At 39.8% G+C, this 18,497-nt stretch overlaps 1 protein-coding gene across 1 annotated transcript in view; it reads left to right on the forward strand.

The window, feature by feature from the left end:
- The window catches only part of QRFPR (pyroglutamylated RFamide peptide receptor), a 55,935-nt gene that overhangs the window by 32,173 nt on the left and 5,265 nt on the right, over positions 1–18,497 (forward strand). Inside the window, exons 2-4 of the mRNA XM_032224265.1 lie at positions 13,107–13,265; positions 16,699–16,760; positions 17,671–17,906. Of these exons, the coding sequence (XP_032080156.1) occupies positions 13,107–13,265; positions 16,699–16,760; positions 17,671–17,906 (457 nt within the window). The remainder of the gene's footprint in view (positions 1–13,106; positions 13,266–16,698; positions 16,761–17,670; positions 17,907–18,497) is intronic.

The raw sequence follows: 18,497 nt of genomic DNA on the forward strand, positions 1-18,497 counted from the left end.
TGAGGTCACATCAGTGACGTGCCGTGAGGTTTATGGCTGGTCAGGCAGCAATTGTTTTAGACTTGTGGACTTCAACTCCCAGAATTCCACAGCCAGGCATGCTCAGTTCCGATTTAAAGCGACAGCATTTGTTTTTCTCCTTTGCTAAATAAGTTTCCTTCTTTTTTTCTTCTCCCTTCCCCTCCTTCCTCCCTATCGCCCTCCCTCCCCCCTCTCTCAAACACACACACACACACAAAGTTGCATCAGGAGGATGAAGTTTGAATTCCTCCCCCTCCCTCCAACCCACACGTACCTTTTCCAGCTGTTTCAGAGAGGATTTCAACTCTGCTCTTGCCTGCCATCATGAAAAGAAAAAAAAATGTAAAAGGAAAAAGGCAAGAGCTGAGGTCAGGCTGGGCTAGTTGCTGCCAGAGTCACCTTGGATGACTCTGCTTAACTGTTTAAAAAAGCCTCTAAAAAGTACCCTCTACAGGAGGAGGCAGGAGAACGACGTGCCTCATCTACGTCAGGAATTTTTTGGCTTTTAACCCTTACTTAACTCTGCTCGAGTGATAATAAAAAGTCAGACTAGATGAGGCATGTCATTCTCTGCCGCCTCCTGTAGAGGGCGCTTTTTTAGAGGCTTTTTTAAACAGTTAAGCACTAAGCAGAGTCATTCATGGTGAGACTGGCAGCAACTAGCTCAGCCTGACCTCAGCTCTTGCCTTTTTCCTTTTACATTTTTTTTCTTTTCATGATGATAGTGGTGAGTCTCTGCCTCTACTGTCTCCCCTGACTGCATGTCCCTTCGTCACATAACCATGTTGCTGTGACAGCAATTCTAGCTCTAAGTTTCAGTGGAAACCTCATGTGATCATGACATCTTACTTTTTGCTGGCTTCCCCATTGACTTTCCAGGAAAAATTGTAAAATGTGACTGAGGGGATGCTATGATAGCCAGAACTCCAAGGACTGGTTGTAAGTTCCTCCTTGTTCTACACTGTCATAAGTTTGAACATTCACTTCATGAATAATCCATAGCCTGAGGGTTACCTGTAACGATGAACTAAAAAATAACATCACAAGACAGAGCTGCTATATCTGAGATTATGCAGAACTGAATGTATATTAAACAGTCCATTACACCTTTCTCTTCTTCCTGTTATGTCCCACCTATTTAGCTTTATATCCTTTATCTGAAAAATGTTAAGTACTAGTTCTTCGTCAAAGAATAAGGTGAATATTCATTTAGTAGATGTAAAATATCTACTAAGATTGCTTATGCTATTTGGATTCCTTGACTCAAGAACAGGAATATTTCTGATTGCTTTTATCAATCAATCCATCCATCCATCCATCCATCATCTATTTATCCAGAATAAGCTTTCTTATGCTGCAACTCAATCCATCAGATCCAAGTGATAAAGTATGCTGCAGCTCACAAAAATGTATTTTAATACATTTTGTTAGTTGGAAAAGGTATTACTAGACTCCTTGGCTTTTTGCTAACATACAGTAGATAACACATTTCTCCTCTTACAATTGCCTTCATGGATTGTTACCTTGCAGTACTAAACATTTGTAAAACACAATAAACTATAATTTTGGGACTATACAGTCCTAAAAGGGACACGCATGATGGCAGTCATAGTCAGGGGTGGGTTCTGGCAAGCACTACTGCCAGTTCATTCGTGTGTACTTTGCGTGCTTCGCGCAGATGTGCAGTACAATTAAAATTGTTATATGCATGCGCAGAACTGAAAAACAAGATGGCAGTGCATATGACGCCGCCTGGAGAACCGGTTTGGGGGTATGGCAGGCCTGGGTCGATGCTGGTTCCATTGACACAGGCTGCCAAACCACTACCAATTTGGCCAAACTGGTCGGAATCCACCACTGGTCATAGATAAGGTAGCAAAACTGGAGAAGAAAGTGACAACCTGTCCCAGAATGCTGCCAAAAAACCAATGAACATTCAAAAGTAAGATAATACCAATGTTTGTATAATAAACCCTCTAAATTGGTAGGCATCCAGTGAGTTATTGGAAAAGTGTAGAAAAAAGGGCAAGGATGAGTAGTACTGCTCTTTTGGTAGCAGGCTTAAAGTTGAAAAGAAGTTTAACTCTGGGTGTGTCCAGGAGCAAAAGGAAAACTTAATGTTGCACACAAGAAAGATGTATTTATTTATTTAATCAGCCAGCCAGCCAGCCAGCCAGCCAGCATCAAATGTCTGACAATGCCAAGTCATCTCATGAGAGAGTGACTTGGCATTGTACAGCAAAACTATGAAATAGTAATATAAAAAAACATTTTTATACATGAAATAGGTGGATCAAGATCAAAGTAAACTTGATTGGATAAGAACTGGAATACCAAAACTGAACACTGACATCCTGATGCTATAATTGCTATTGACTAGCAGGTGGAATTACACAACCACTTTCATCCTTATTAAGGCTTATCAGGAAAAAGTAGTGTCTGTATGTTAAAAACCTCTACCAGGATTTGGTTTGGATAATCCCTAAAGAGGACTGAATATAAGGACTACCTATGCTAATGCATCGCAATAAGGATGCAGATGTTCCCATAGTGACTTTTACTGGTCAGTAGTAATAATAATATCTAAAATCTTTATAAACCCCTTCATAAGTGGGGAAAGTCGAGTCTTTTAGCATGAGGCCCAGACACATAAGAACGGTAAGGTTGCTAATCTGACAGTATATAAGAAAGGAAATCTATTGTAATATCTATTGACATTCCAGGAATTAGCAGACCAAAATGGACTGGAATTGATTCAAAGCACATCTTCTGTTGATAAAAAATCATAAAATAGTGTAGCTATTGACAAAAAGGTATCAATCAGTGACTGAATATCTTCCTTCTTCAAACAACCTAAAGGATGCCACGTGAGCCACAACAAAATTTAATTGGCAATATGGTGTGCAAGCAAAAATGGAGAGGCATTATTAAGTCAACAAAAAGACAAAAATCTTGAAAAAATACAGCTTAAACTAAAATAAAAATATCTGACCAAGAAGATATATTCTTAGCAATAGTTTATGTGCTTATAACAGAACTAGAGCTAGACACGAAAGTGAAGTCAAATTGTCTCTAGAAAATATTGCTAAGAATAAACATTGAAATATCATGGTTGGGAATAGTGTTAGCAACAGGAAATATTGTATTTTAATAATAACATATGACCCAATGTCTCAGTTGATATTAGAAAAATAATAATAATAATAATAATAATAATAATAATAATAATAAAATTCTGATTCCATGGTGTTGCCTTATGTTAATAAAATTGGAACTATTTTTTTCTAGTATCTATTAATTAAACTATTAATTATATAATGCTTTATTCACTAAAATTTTCAAAGTTAGTGATGCTTTTTACTTTACCTCATGGCGCTTTAATTATTCATTAGCCATTATAAAAGCAAATACTGCAGTCTTCATTGTTATACTATATGTAAACTCACCTGGAAGTGCTACTTAAGTATTTGCGTGAAGCAAATTTATTTTACGGAATCATAGTTGGCGCAAAGATTTTCTATTCCCTTCAGCATCTTATATTCTGTGTAATGAATTTATAATTATTTCTATGTTCCATGATAATCAGGAATACTTGATTTCCTGGGAAGCTCTGGGAAATAAAGTGGCAGAAGAGAGCCTTGGAAAATCTGGGAGACAACTCATCAGACACAGGATGGTTCTCATCAAAGTCCAAGATTAAAGTCTACATTGTGATGATGAAGGGGTGTCTTTACATTAGAGGTTTTAAACAAGCATATGTGTTCCAGGAGTACCAAAATTAATCCATAATTAATAACTTAATAAATCAAACAATTTATTAAGTAATCTTTGGAATTAAAGTAAAAAATCAATCAAATAAAGTGGCTGACAGTTTATTGGGTATATAGTACAAATATCTAAAACCAATAAACACTTGAATAACAAACAAATAATAAATAATTTGAGAGAGAGGCAAATATTTCAGAGAGTAGCATGTTTATTTTAATGAGACAAAAGCAGGAGCTTCAAGGAGTAACATTTAATTCAGACCTTGGAGACCAACAAACTGAATTCAAGGGGAAAATAGCCTGGAGTCTGAAGAGTAGCATACTGAGTGCAGAATGAGATAAAAGCATGGACATAAGAAAATGGCATGGGAAATGATTGATGAATTACAGTACGTGCCATCAGCTCCTACCAACTATATAAAGATAACCTTCAACTTGGGACCAAAGTTGGGAACAGAATTTTCATTACTAAGTGATGTGGTTGTAAAGCAAGACATCAAATGACAGCAATGCTTAACAGCAATCCTGACACTTGCTATTGCCATCATTAAATGGCAATCTTGAGTCGTTAAGCGAGTACCCACTCCAATCCAAGCCATTCTCAGCTTAATCCTTCCCAGTCCTTAGTCTCAGGTAAGGGACTGCCTCCCACTCCTCTCACCTGCGTATCTCCCTCCTGTCTATTTACTTTGGCTCCATGCCGGATAGCATTGGGAGGAGCCTCCGCCCACCCACCTGGATGTTGTCATGTCCCATTTTTGATGCTCGGTGCATGCGTGGAAGGTGACATTTGCAAACTGGTAGCAAAGATAAGTTGTTCTCACCCCTGCTCCATGCCTCCCTTGGCTCATGTAGTGCCAAGATATCCAGACCCAACCCAGGGCACTGCAAAAAGCAGAAGCAAGCAAGAAGCAGAGCCAGATCCATGGCAGTTTAGGAAGCCCAGTTCAGTGCAGGGCAAAAGGAATTCTTGGGGTGAAGGGCAAGGCTGAGCATGCCTAGTGAGTAGCAGGAGCAAAAAGATGTTGAGTTTCAGCTGGAGCAATGGACTGCAGAATGGCAGGGGCCAAAAAGCATAGACAGAGGACATAGGCTATTGAAGTGGGATGCATATTCACTTAACAATCCAAGATTCTCCATTGTTGATAACTGTCGGGATTGCTGTCACTAAGTATCTTGGTCATGTGATATAACTTGCTTAGCAATAGAAATTCTGGTCCCAGCTTTGGTTGTAAATCGAGGATTACCTTTTTGTAGTTGGTAAGAGCTGATGGCAAATAATCCACCAATCATTTCCCATGCCATTTTCTTGCATCCATATTTTAATCTCATTTTGCACTCAAGTGTGTTATTCTGGACTCCAGGCCATTTTCATCTTGAATTCAGTTTGTTGCTCTCCAAACTCTGAATTAAATATGTAACTCCCTGAAGCTCCTGCTTTTTTCTATTAAAATAAATATGCTTCTTTCTGAAATCTTTGCCTCTCTCTCAAATTATTACTGTAAATTATTTGTGTGTTTGAATGTTGGTTTTAGATATTTGTACTATATTCCTGCTTATTTGATTGTTTTTCTACTTTAATTTCAAAGATTACTTAATAAATGGTTTGACTAGTTATTAATTATAGGTTCATTTTTGGGCCTCTGGAATCCCTGTGCTTGTTTAATAACCTCTAATGTAAAGATTCCCTCTACTGCCACCTTAAAATAGAACTTAATCTTGGGTTTTTATGAGAACCCTCATGCGTCTGATGAGATTTGCTCCCAGCTTTTTCAAACATCACTTTAAGGATCTCTTCTGCCACTTTATTTCCCAGAATTTCTCAGTAAATCAAGTATTCCTCATTAATATCATATATAAAAATAACTATAAATTTGTTGCCAAGAATAATCCAGCAATATGCATCATTATAGCAGAGATTTTATGATATTTTACAATAACACTTTTTATAGATTTTATTGTAGTAGTGAATTTATTAGCAAGACAGTGACTGTTGAAAAGTTAAAAAAAGATAAACTCATGATTTCTCTATACAATTGAGTTCTCATTGATTATGTTGAGAATAAACAACAGGTAGCTACATATCATATTTATCTTTTTTAATGTTTTAGTTTCATTACATTTTCTGTTCTTTTATGTATCATAAAGAATTATGGTCTATTATGACAAAGAACATTTGATTTTATATGCATACTTCCAAACTGTCTCCTTAGAATGTGGATGCAAATCTAATTTTGCCTTGCTATTGCACAACTTCTGATTATATTAAATCAGGAGGGGAACTAATAAAATAAATTCCTGGGTTTTTTTTGGGGGGGGGAAATGGTGTAAATACAATCTTGACCTTTATTTTTTAACTTTAGTATTGATTTTGGTTTAGTACTTTAGAATGTGTTCATATGTGAACAGCTCCTGCAATTAACCAGAATGTTAGTGCTGACTGAGAATGTCAAATTCTTGACATCTGCTGGGGACACAGTCTGGCTTTGGAAAAAGCTGCACTAAAACATAAACTATGTATTACAAATTGCAGGGGAAACTGCTTGTAATATCAATGACTAGATAATTTATTTCAGAGGTGGATTGCACCAGGTTTGCATTGGTACGCCAAAGGGGTTCGTCAAATTTACTGTACCTTTTAGAACCCCTTTGTCCAGTGGGACAGTATCAGAACACTCCCTCCTGCCTGCCTCTCTCACTCGCTTACCCCGCCCATCCGGTCGCTGCTCACTCGCTTGCCCCGCCCATTCTGTCGCTGCTCGCTCGCTCCCCCCACCCGTCGGCACCAAGCTTGCCCCACCCGCCGCTCATTGATTGGCTGGCTCACCAATCACCCCGCCTCTGAGAGGCAGTGAGAAGGGCTTTCTCATATGCCTTTCTTTCTCTGAAGGCGTGCGAGAAAGTTCCCTTCCCATTGCCTGAACGTGTGAAAGAAGGAAGCTGTAGGCTCATTTCCCTCAGCTACGCTATCTCCTTTCGTTCTCTGATTCTCGAACGAGTGAATGAGGCAGACCGAGAACAAAAGGAGACAGCATAGCCGAAACCAATGAGCCTGCAGCCTCCTTCCTTCACACGTTCTGGCAATTGGGGGGGGGGGGCTTTCTCGCATGCCTTTGGAGAAAGAAAGAAGGTGTGAGAGAAAGCCCTTGCCCATAGCCCAAATGTGTGAAGGAAGGAGGCTGCAAGCTCATTTGCCTTGGCTACGCCATCTCCTTCCATTCTCTGTCTCCCTACTTCACTCGTTCGGGCAGCACAGAACGAAAGGAGATAGTGTAGCCAAGGCAAATGAGCCTGTAGCCTCCTTCATTCCTTCCTTCCCTCAGCGCCCACCAAAGTGTTCCCCCTGATCGGCTGCCATCGCTGTCAGCATGTCCCCTCTGCGTGCCCGCCCGGCCTCCGGCCTGAGTGGTAACAAACAATTGCAGGGTGGCTGGTGGCGGCGGCTACTGCTCCTGGGCTAGCTGTGGTTTGCACTGCTCGCAGGCAGTGCCCTGACTCCCCCGCTGCTGCTGCCACTGCACCAACTCAGCAGCAGCACCTCTTGCCTGCAGAATCGAGGCAGGAAAAAAGATTGAGAGACATGGAGCCACAGACTCCCCCCTTTTCCCCGCCTCACAGCTCGCCTCCTTGGGTGGGACCAGGGCACGCGCAGGGTGAGTGGAGTTTGCAACCAACTTTAAAGTGAATGGGGCTGTTTATGACTAAGTGGGACAGAGAACATAGAGGGATGCAACTGGGCATAATATCTTATTCTTGCTGTGGCTGAAACTTTATTACAGACTCAGATTACAAGGCATGCTGGCTAGGCACCTATCTACAAATTCCCCACACACTTAGTGATATGATAATGTTCAAGAAAAGTTTTAGTACCTTTCTTTCTGCTGTTTGATGGAGTATAATTTACCACATTTATCTGCATGCATATTAATTTTGTGTGTCACTGAGTTTAGAATTTATTTTAAAGTTCCTGGTATATATACACAATTATTTTTTCCTGTTACGTTAACAATTTGTAGTTTATAGGACTGGAAACATAAGATTGGTGTCACTTAATAATTTATATGTACTATGTGGGAAAGTTATAAACTTTAGTCTATCCTTTTAATTGCTAAAAGTATACTGGGTATGTTTACTACATTATATATTCTAGTTATGTTCAGTGCTATTTACTAACTATATACAACAGGAATGGGCTGATTACACACACACACACACACACACACACACACACACACACACACACACACACACACATATATATATATATATATATATATATATATATATATATATATATATATATAAGATTTTTACAACCCCTGGTAAGCCCCAATTATGGGAGGAAGCTAACTGCTTCCATCATCTGTCCTTCGGCTCGTCACAAGAGTCCATCACGACAGAAACCCAATATTTTTACTGTTGCCTTTGTTATATTTGTGTTTTTTTTAATTTGTCCTTTATTTATTTATCAGCACAAATAAAAAAACATATATATATATATCAGCATTTATTCTCCTGTTCGTTTGTCCTATGTATGTGGCAGGGCAAATTTTGCATGGTAAGAGCCAAGGTGGCGCAGTGGTTAAATGCAGCACTGCAGGCTACTGCTAGATCAGCAGGTCAGCGGTTCAAATCTCACCGGCTCAGGGTTGACTCAGCCTTCCATCCTTCCGAGGTGGGTAAAATGAGGACCCAGATTGTTGGGGGCAATATGCTGACTCTCTGTAAACCGCTTAGAGAGGCCTGAAAGGCCTATGAAGCGGTATATAAGTCTACTGCTATTGCTATTGCTATTTCGTTGACTCCTTGGTTTTCTAGCTGGATTTTGTCTTTGGGGATTCTTAAGAGGTTGGCTATTTTTTGGTCAGTGTTGAAGGCTGTCTTGATATTGTGTTTGTGGAGAATTTTGCTGATTTTATCTGTGGTGCCTTTGATGTAAGGAAGGAGGGCGTTGCTGTGGTCCTGTTCTGTGTCTTGATTTTTGGGGGTAGTCTCCCTTTGGATTAGGTTGGTAATTGTTTTTCTTTGGAATCCGTTGGAGATTAATACATACATCGGACAAACGAACAGGAGAATAAATGCATGCATCGCAGAACATAAGAACCTAGTAAGAAAAAAAGAAAAAACTTCCTCCCTTTTCCAGAACTTTAAAGCTACAGGACATGAAATTAATTTTGAAAGAACCAAGTTAATCTCCAAAACAGAACACTTCAACAAGAGAATAATTATGGGAGCGATCGAAATAGAGAAACATCCCCACAACATGAATAAATGTGACGATACCTCCCGCCTACCAGACATCTGGAAACCAGCCCTAGTCAACAAATGAGCCCCACCCACTACTCAGGCTGTTACAACATGAAACAACAATAGACACACAGCCAGCACCAATCTACCAATCATGATACAACCACACAACCAATCATTCCACTTACTGAAGCAAAGCCAGCACTCCACACACCCCTACCAAGATTTATAGAAAAACGGCAGCTCCGATCACACTTTAAGCCGTATGTATGTATGTATGTATGTATGTATGTATGGTGACTCAGCTAGAGCCTTGGGAGCTGTTATCAGACTCTGACAGCGAGGGGACTTTTGAGTCATATTTGGAAGAGGAGGAGGGTTCTGGACAGGGGTCTGCCTCTGAGCAGGGCTCAGAGAGACTAGTTGGTCCCGAGGTAATGGCTGAGCTTTGGGGCAGTGGGGAGGACATAAGAGAGACTGAGCCTTGGAGAAGTGGGGAGGAGACAAGAGAGGCTGAGCAAGAACCCTTCTGTGAGTATTTTCAGGATGCACGTAGGAGATGAGCTGACCGACATAAGGCACAATGGAGGACTCCGAGGAGGTGATTGCAACCAGATGTGCCTCGTTAGAGGCTTCCCTTAGGGATAAAAGGACTGGTGGTGCCACGCCCTGCTCGCAGAAGTCAACGTTCCTTGATCCTGGAGTGTGGTTTCTTTGCTGTGCACTTCGAAAAGTGGTTTGACTTCTGTAACCCTGATTCGCAGAGACTTTGGGAAGAAGGGTTTTGCTTCCGTTTGGATTCTTCTTGTATTTACCGTAAGAAAGATTTATGTTTGAGTCCGTTATCTTCTGGCAGAGACTTTAATTAGTTTAGTTTGGCTCGCAGCCATTTTGAAACTGAGAACTGATAAAGAGAATTCCCTTTCCTTTTATTTGCCTGTCGTCTGTTAACAAGTGAAGGAGGGGGGAACAGAACATGTATGTATGTATGTATGTATGTATGTGTGTATATATACATATATATACATATATATATATACATATACATACATACATACATACATACATACATACATATATATATATATATATATATATATATATATATATTTGTCTACTTGGTATAACCAAATATATATTTAGATTGAATATATATATATAAAATGTGTGTGTGTGTTGTGTGTGTGTATATATATATATTCGCAGATTTTCACGGTACAGGTATGCAGGTCTTGGCGTATTCGGGTCTTTTCGCGTATAAGAGTATAAGATTGAGAGTATCTTGGCGACGTTTCGATGAGGTCCCACTTGCCATCTTCAGGCTGGTGCCTTCGGCTTTGTGCTTGTGCGAGCAAAGTGTGATCGGAGCTGCCGTCTTTCTATAAATATTGGTGGGAGTGTGTGGAGTGCTGGCGTGTGTGTGCGTGTGCGAGAGAGAGAGAGAGAGAGAGAGAGAGAGAGAGAGAGAGAGAGAGAGAACAAGTGGGAGAGAGAGATAAGAAAGAAGGAAGGAAGAGAAAGAAAGAAAATAAGTGGGGAAGAGACACAAGAAGGAAAGAAGGAAGGAAGAGAAAGAAAGAAAATAAGTGGGAGAGAGAGACACAAGAAGAAAAGGAAGGAAGGAAGGAAGGAAGGAAGGAAGGAAGGAAGGAAGGAAGGAAGGAAGGAAACTTATGATTACAATTGAGCCCAAAATTTTGGTTGCTAAACAAGAGCGTTTTTAAGTGAGTTTCACCACATTTTCCAACTTGGCCATGCCCACAAAGCCAATCCCACCTGGTCACTTGACTGCCGAGCCACTCCCACAAAACAGGCCACACCTACAGAATAGGTTCTAAAAAAATTGAAACCCACCACTGGTTGATTTGCATTTCTAAGTATCATGACCTTTGATCACTGACTTTATTTAAATATAATTTTGTTTAGGTGTTACCTAGATTTGGTATATAAAAGTGGAAATTTTAGTCAAGGCACCCGGACTATAAACCAGGAGATTGTAAGTTCTAGTCTCACTTTAGGCACAAAGCCAGTTGAGTGACCTTGGTTCAGTCACTTTCTTTCAGAAAGAGGCAATTATTTCCATTTCAGAAAAACCTTGCCAAGAAGGGAGCAGTGAAGTCCAGGCAATCTCTGAGAGTTGGACATGATTGAATGGAATAAAAAGAAAGGGAAATTGTGCTTTTCCTTCTACCTTTATTTTTGAAATAAAAAAGAAAGCTGAATTATAGCAGTTTGATTACAACATATTGAAGAGGTTACATCAAGCAAGGCACTATCTATTCTGCCAATTTGTTAGAATTTTATCATTTTCTCTACATTTAAATTACATTTTGAGTGTGGTCTGATGTTTGATATGTTTTTCTCTACATTTTGAAGCATAGCTTTGTTACCGAACTAACTGAAAATTCAGCATTATAATTGGCTAGTCTCTTGCCCTTAAATCTGAATAAAACAGACATTGACATGACCATATTTAATGAGCTGTAATTGTCATTCATTCCTAAAAGATCTGGTGAATGATTCTGTAGAGGTAACAGCTAGGGCTTTTCATTGTAACTGAGAAAGAAATACTGGTAGTATATTTTTCTGGGGGCGGGGAAAGACCAAACATCTTTTATATAAATGCCTAGGTGCGGATGATTTGTGTTGCTCTTAACAAAGAGACAAAGTTGATTTGTAAATGAGCTTGAGCAAAAGCATCACAGGATACATGGGGTGGAATTGGTAATGACATTTTAAATACCTCTAAAAACTAGGCACTTATAGTATCTGAGGAGAAAACAGCTATTTGGGAATGCTGAATGAAAAGCATTAGTCATAATATTAGATTAACCTGTATAGCTGTCTTTATTTTAATGGTTTTGCAAGATACTGGAAAGGTCACCCAAGTCCTAATTGACATGTAGTTAGCTCTGCAGAACTTTTGCAGTGTGGTAGTTGTCTCCTCTTCTATCATTTACTCCTCACTACTTCTTTCAAGACTAGGCTTTTCAATTTGAGTCAATTAGGCGGAAGCTTTCCGAAGAAAGAAATGCTAAGAGTAGTAAAACAAACACTTTGCATAATTGGATGAGTCAGTTTGTGGAAATGCTTTCTTCAAGCATCTTTCTGTTAGTTTCAATGTAAGGAATTTAAACATTCAGTATACTGCATTCTATAGTTAGTGCTTCTCTCTGCAGTTGTAACGTTTCTACTGTGTATAATAGGGGATTTTACTTTGAAGGCAAGCATGCTCATTCACCAAAGACAGGAAAAAAGAAAGAAGCAGCATTTCCTTGCTTTAAATCAGTTTCTGTTAAACTTTATGTTAGATACCATCAAATAGTCATGGGCAAGATAATTTTAATGTTGTTGCGCTTTTAGAAGAAGTGTACATACTATTAATAATGTTACATAGTGTTAGACTCAAGTGGCATTCCTTAAATACTTTCAATTGAAGTGTTTCATATTATAATACTTACTGTATTAAAAAAAAAACCATTGGAGATCCAGGAAACGGCACTACTACATGTAGTTCTTACATGTTTATCCACCATTTTTCAAACAAGGAAAAATATATAATTTTTTAAGCAAGTGTGCTTATTGAACTTAGTATTGATAAAGTCAAGGCTTAATCCACACATTTCAAAGAAATTACTTCTTATTCAAAATTGATGTTGCTTCTTGAGATGTTGCCTGTTTCATGATAAATGAATAAGTCAATGTGAAGAGAATATCAATTCTGTTAAAGTACATATCACATACAATCTATCCCCAGAAAAGAGATAAAGATAAAATGTACTCAAATAAAATTTGACACCTGGGTATTTCATCCATGCAGCTTTTTGGCAACATTATTGATGTTATTGGCCATTGCCTTTTTCTGAAGTGCTTTTCTTCTTAGTCCAACCAACTCCCTGGAGTTCCTATATTGTCTGTCTAGTTTGTCCTTTCATAAAGTGACCCTGCAGGCTCACTTTATGGCAAGATCAATAGATGTGACCACCTCCACATTCCTCAGAAATAAGAACAAATATAGCTGAGCCTGGTTCTGAATATATTAATAATATGATTAATTTCTTTTCTTTATAGGTGCTTTTGCTTGCAAGATGGTGCCATTTGTGCAATCTACTGCAATAGTTACTGAGATACTTACAATGACTTGCATTGCTCTAGAAAGGCATAATGGCATTGTTCACCCTCTAAAAATGAAATGGCAGTATACCCACAGAAGAGCATATACAATATTGGGTAAGGTCCCATATAATTTTATTACTTGTTTTTAACTTTTCTTTCTTTTCTTTAAAGAACATCAAAATATTCATATAATTGAAAGACAAAGATAGAAAGAAAGAAAGCAAACTGTTGAGCTCACACAAATTAAAGTAATAATGGTCTGCAAAGCTGAGTGTTGTCATTACCTTGGCTGCTCATTTTTGTGAAAATGAAAGCCCTTGAGTTCCTTAACCAAAGCTCCTTTTTAAATGCATTTATCTGCATCTTCTATCACATTAAACATGCCTTATCCCTAGTATACAATGGTGATAACATTGTGTAAAGATGAGAAGAGGAAGAAAAATGTCTAATGATTTTATTTAAATACTTTACTGTAATCCAGTATTTTTTGATTAGTAGTTCGTGAAATAATTCTAAATCTCATTCAGACATTTTGGCTAAGTCGGAGCAATGACATTTTGCCCATGCTGTCACCTCTACTTTCTCATTGCTTTATCAGGTCTCCATGTGCAAATAGTATTTTTATTAGATTAATAGAAATAGAAATCCACTTTAATCAACCTAGGAAGTGATGAGTAATTGAAAAGGAGCCAATTTATACTGGGATTTGGTGTGGGGGCTAATGGATATAATTTTCCTCTGAATGACTGGACTGGTAGGGCACAGTACAGAATGACTAATATTGACCGCAAATCATCCACAATGAAGTAACAAATAAAAGTATTTGCATTCAAAAGAGTTTGGACTACTTGAGCATTCTTGAAAGTGCTATTAAGCTACTTATCTTAAATAGAACTTAGCTAGGATGACCTTAGCTAGAATGACTCACAAGGACTCACTGGAGAAGAGCCTAATGCTGGGAAAGATTGAGGGCAAAAGCAGAAGGGGATGACAGAGAATGAGGTGACAGGATGAAGTCACTGAAGTAGTAGGCTTAAGCTTAAATAGACTCCAGAGGATGGTAGAGGACAGGAAGGCCTGAAGGAACGTTGTCCATAGGGTCATGATGGGTCAGATACGACTTCGCAACTAACAACAAGAATAAGGTGACCAGACGTCCTGATTTTGGCGGGACAGTCACGATTTTGCACAATTTGTCCCGTGTCCCGTGGCGTTCTTAAAAAGTCCCGATTTTTGTGACTGGACCCGGAAGTAAGCCTGCCCCATCCCCAGCCCTGTATACCCATCCCGGCCGGCCGGTATTTTGTCCCTTCTATCTCCCCGTTGCTCAGAAAAGCAACTTCGGGAAGGTCCTTTGCTAGCAGGCAGGTTCTAGGACGCCTGCCGCCACCAAAGGACCTTCCCGGAGGTGCTTTTCTGAGACAGAAGGGACACAATCTCCTTTCATTCTAGCTCGTTCGGGCAGCAGAAAACGAAAGAAAATTGCATAGCCGAGGACAAAGGAGCCTGTAGCCTCCTTCATTCAAACGTTCAGGCAGCGGGGATGGGGATGGGGTTTCTCGCACGCCTTTCGCTGAAGCCGTGCCGGATTCAGCAAACCGGGTAGCCCGTGCGCTTGGGCTTGTGCAATAGCCGAAGAACAGGAGGCGAGAGTTCGGGTGCTGCACAAGTCCACAGGCACACCCTACCCTCTTCTCTCTGATAGCCGCCTGGTTAAAAAGGAGGAGGTGGCATTGCTGGTCCAGAGCCCATCCAGGAAGATGAGGAACGCAAGGGGGATCCCTCCCCTTGCAGATGGGCTCCGGACCAACAGAGCCTCCTCCTCCTTTTTAACCAGGGCAGAGAGAAGAAGGCCGTGCATGCCCATGGGCTTATGCAGCAGCCGAAGATTGCCTGGTTAAAAAGGAGGAAGAGGAGGCTTCGCTAGTCCGGAGCCCATCCGCGGGGGCAGGGATCCCCCTCGCGTTCCTCATCTTCCTGGATGGGCTCCTACTCCTTTTTAACCAGATGGCTGTCAGAGAGAAGAGGGCAGCGTGTGCCCATGGGCAAGAAGCACAAAGGAAGAGCAGAACGGCCTTAATCATGTCGAGCTGCCCAGTCAAAAAACCTTTTCCTTCTGTAGAAAAAAAAAGGGGGGGGGAATTCCAGAGACCGACTGAAGGAGGGAATCCTCAGCCAGGGCACCCTTTACTCCGCCACAGCAACCTTTTCGAGCAAGATCAGACTAGTTTGAAAGCCTTGCCTTCTACTTTGGCAGGGAAATTGCCTGCCGCCCAGGCTCCATCCCGCAGAAAAAATCCCCTTCCCCAAAGCTCGAGAGGCAAGCGCTGCCTCTGCCCGCCAAGATATCTCTGGAGAGAACTTTGCAACTAGTTGAGCGGCGAGCAGCAGATTTGAGCATGTTCACGCATTCAGCCAAGGTCCTGCTGAGCCCCGCTACTTTGGACAACCCGATGGATTTTACGATGGACGTGCACCCTCGGGAGGTGTTGAAGAAGGATAGGCAGCTCAGCCTGATCCAGGATGACAGGCGCAACAGCGGCTTACAAACAGAGACCGACACACACAGAGAGAGTGAGAAACACACACACACACACAGGGAGGGAGGAGAGACAGAGACAAAGAGAGACAGACACACAGAGAGAATGACAGAGAGAGAGAGCCGGAGGGAGGGAGGGAGGGAGGGAGGGAGGGAGATAGAGGCAAAGAGCCACACAGAGAGTGAGAGACAAACAGATACACAGAGAGGGGGGAGGCGACAGAAAGAGTACTGTCTGTTTTCCCTGTGCCATGAGGACAGCAGGAAGACTAGGACAGGGATCTCCTCTCGGCTCCAGCCTGGGAGAGAAACAGCAGAGAAAGGTATACCAGCATTTTATATTTTATTTGCTTTCGGCCCAAGCGGGGCGGGGAAGACACCTTGCCAGAGGCTGCTGGAGTTTAGTGACCAAAGTTACAATGGCATTGAAAAAAGTGACTGATGACCCTTTTTCACACTTAGCGACTGTTGCGACCATTTTTCACACTTAGCGACCATTGCAGCATCCTCAGGGTCACGTGATCAAAATTTTAATGTTTGGCAACAGATTCGTATTTATGATGGTTTCAGTGTCCTGGAGTCATGTAATCGCCTTTTGTGACCTTTTGACAAAATATAAAATTTTTAATCAACACCTCCCCCCCCCCCCGGTCAATGGTGTCCCTCTTTACCAATCTGAAAATCTGGTCACTTTAAACAAGAATGACATTTATTTTTTAATGAATGGGGAATGGAGAAATATAATAATTAGAATATCCATCTGAATAGTACTATTTCTCTTCCCCAAATATTGGTAGAAAATAGATCAAAGCTATAGGATTCTGTCATTAACCTTCTTTAAATAAAGCTCATTACTTTGAATTTTCTGAGAGTAGATCAAAAAAGTTGTGTCTCACCTCTCCCTGGCTAATCTTAAAAACAACTACCAAATGCCAATGACCCATATATTATATTATTTTAATTTTCTGTGTTGTTTTTCTCACATCACCAAAAACTATTTACTTTTAGGCATTGTTTGGCTGTTGGCTGCTGCTGTTGGCTCACCAATGTGGCATGTACAAAGAGTGGAGGTATGGTTGTGTTGTACACTGGCATTTATTCAGGATTGTAATTTAGGATGTTTTTGTATAATGTGTTCAGGAGCTGAATATAATCTATAATGGAAAAATGTAAAGATCACATTTCATGTCTGCAGGGTTTGATAAATGTCAAAAAGTAGAGCGATTGAAACTCTACCTTTATAAAAAAAATATGCATCACTTGTACAACACCCATAAAAATGGACTGAGCTTTAACCTCAGCATTGTGGCCATCATCTTGACTTTTCTGACTAAATGCTGCAGATACTCCTGCTATGTAGCATATAGTTAGAAATAGCATTTACGATAATTATGCACTGAATTGCTGAAGTATGAATCAAGTAAGTTAATGGAAATCATTATCAAATTTAATAGGATCGGAAATATACATAGGTAGTCCTTGTTTAGCAATTGTTTCATTTAGTGACCATTTGCAGTTATGAAGGTGATGAAAAAGTAACTTTACAACCAATTTTCATATTTATGCCCTTTACAGTTCTGTAAAGCAAAGTAAAGTTGAAGTCATATCATGGGCACAGTTGTGGTTTCACTTAGTAAAAGCTTGCTGATCCCAATTGTGGTTGCTAATTGAGGACTAACTTGTATATGCAGATTGCACGTAGAGTGCAATAAAATCACAGTTTTTTGCAGATAAAACTTGTAGCAGCCAGATTTGCTTATTAAGTACAAAATGGATGAGATGCATGCTAGAGTATTGGTCCATTTCCTGGTGTTTTATTGATATGTATAGATAAGTAGTCCAAGCTTGGATGACTTAATATGAGATCCACATTTGGAGTTATAGTTTCCTATAGCTGAATATTCCAGCTTTTGATATTTTTTCTTACAGATAATATATTGAAAAAGGAATCTGTACTAATATCTGTTTAATGTCTTGCAGAACAAATATGACTTCCTTTATGAAAAGAAATATGTTTGCTGCTTGGAAGAATGGCCAAGTCCTGTCCACCAAAAAATTTATGCCACTTTCATTTTGGTCATTCTTTTCCTTCTCCCATTGATGCTAATGCTATTGCTTTATAGCAAGATTGGTTATGAGCTCTGGATTAAGAAAAGAGTTGGAGATGCTTCTGTTCTCAGGAGCATTCATGCAAGTGAGATGTCTAAAATTTCTCGGTTGGTACATAAAATTTTATCTTTATGTTTGCTATGTTGAAAAAGGTTGTTATATTACTTTCTGTAATTTCAATATAATTTTATATTATATATTTATATTTATAATATTTATATTATAAATTACACACACACACATGGATATATATATATATATATATATATATATATATATATATATACACATACATACATACATACACACACACACACATACAGATATATACAGATCTATATACATATATACATATGTACATATGTACATATATATATGTATATATGTACATATATATATATATATGTATATATACGTATATATACGTGTATATACATATATACATATATACATATATACATATATGACGTGTGATGAGCTTCATGGCTGGTGAGGCAAGTGCGAAAGCCCCGCTGAAGCCCCGGCACAGCTTTTAAGATTTGTGGACTTCAAATCCCAGAATTCCTCCTCCAGTCATGTGATGACATCATCTGCATGGATCTGCACCACTTCGCTTTATTTACGGGGGGGAGGGCTGCCGCTGAAGATGCCAATGAGCCCCCGCCGCCACCAGAATAACTGCTGCTGCCTCCTCCTCC

This window comes from Thamnophis elegans, chromosome 9, assembly GCF_009769535.1.
Source record: "Thamnophis elegans isolate rThaEle1 chromosome 9, rThaEle1.pri, whole genome shotgun sequence".
Taxonomy (NCBI): domain Eukaryota; kingdom Metazoa; phylum Chordata; class Lepidosauria; order Squamata; family Colubridae; genus Thamnophis; species Thamnophis elegans.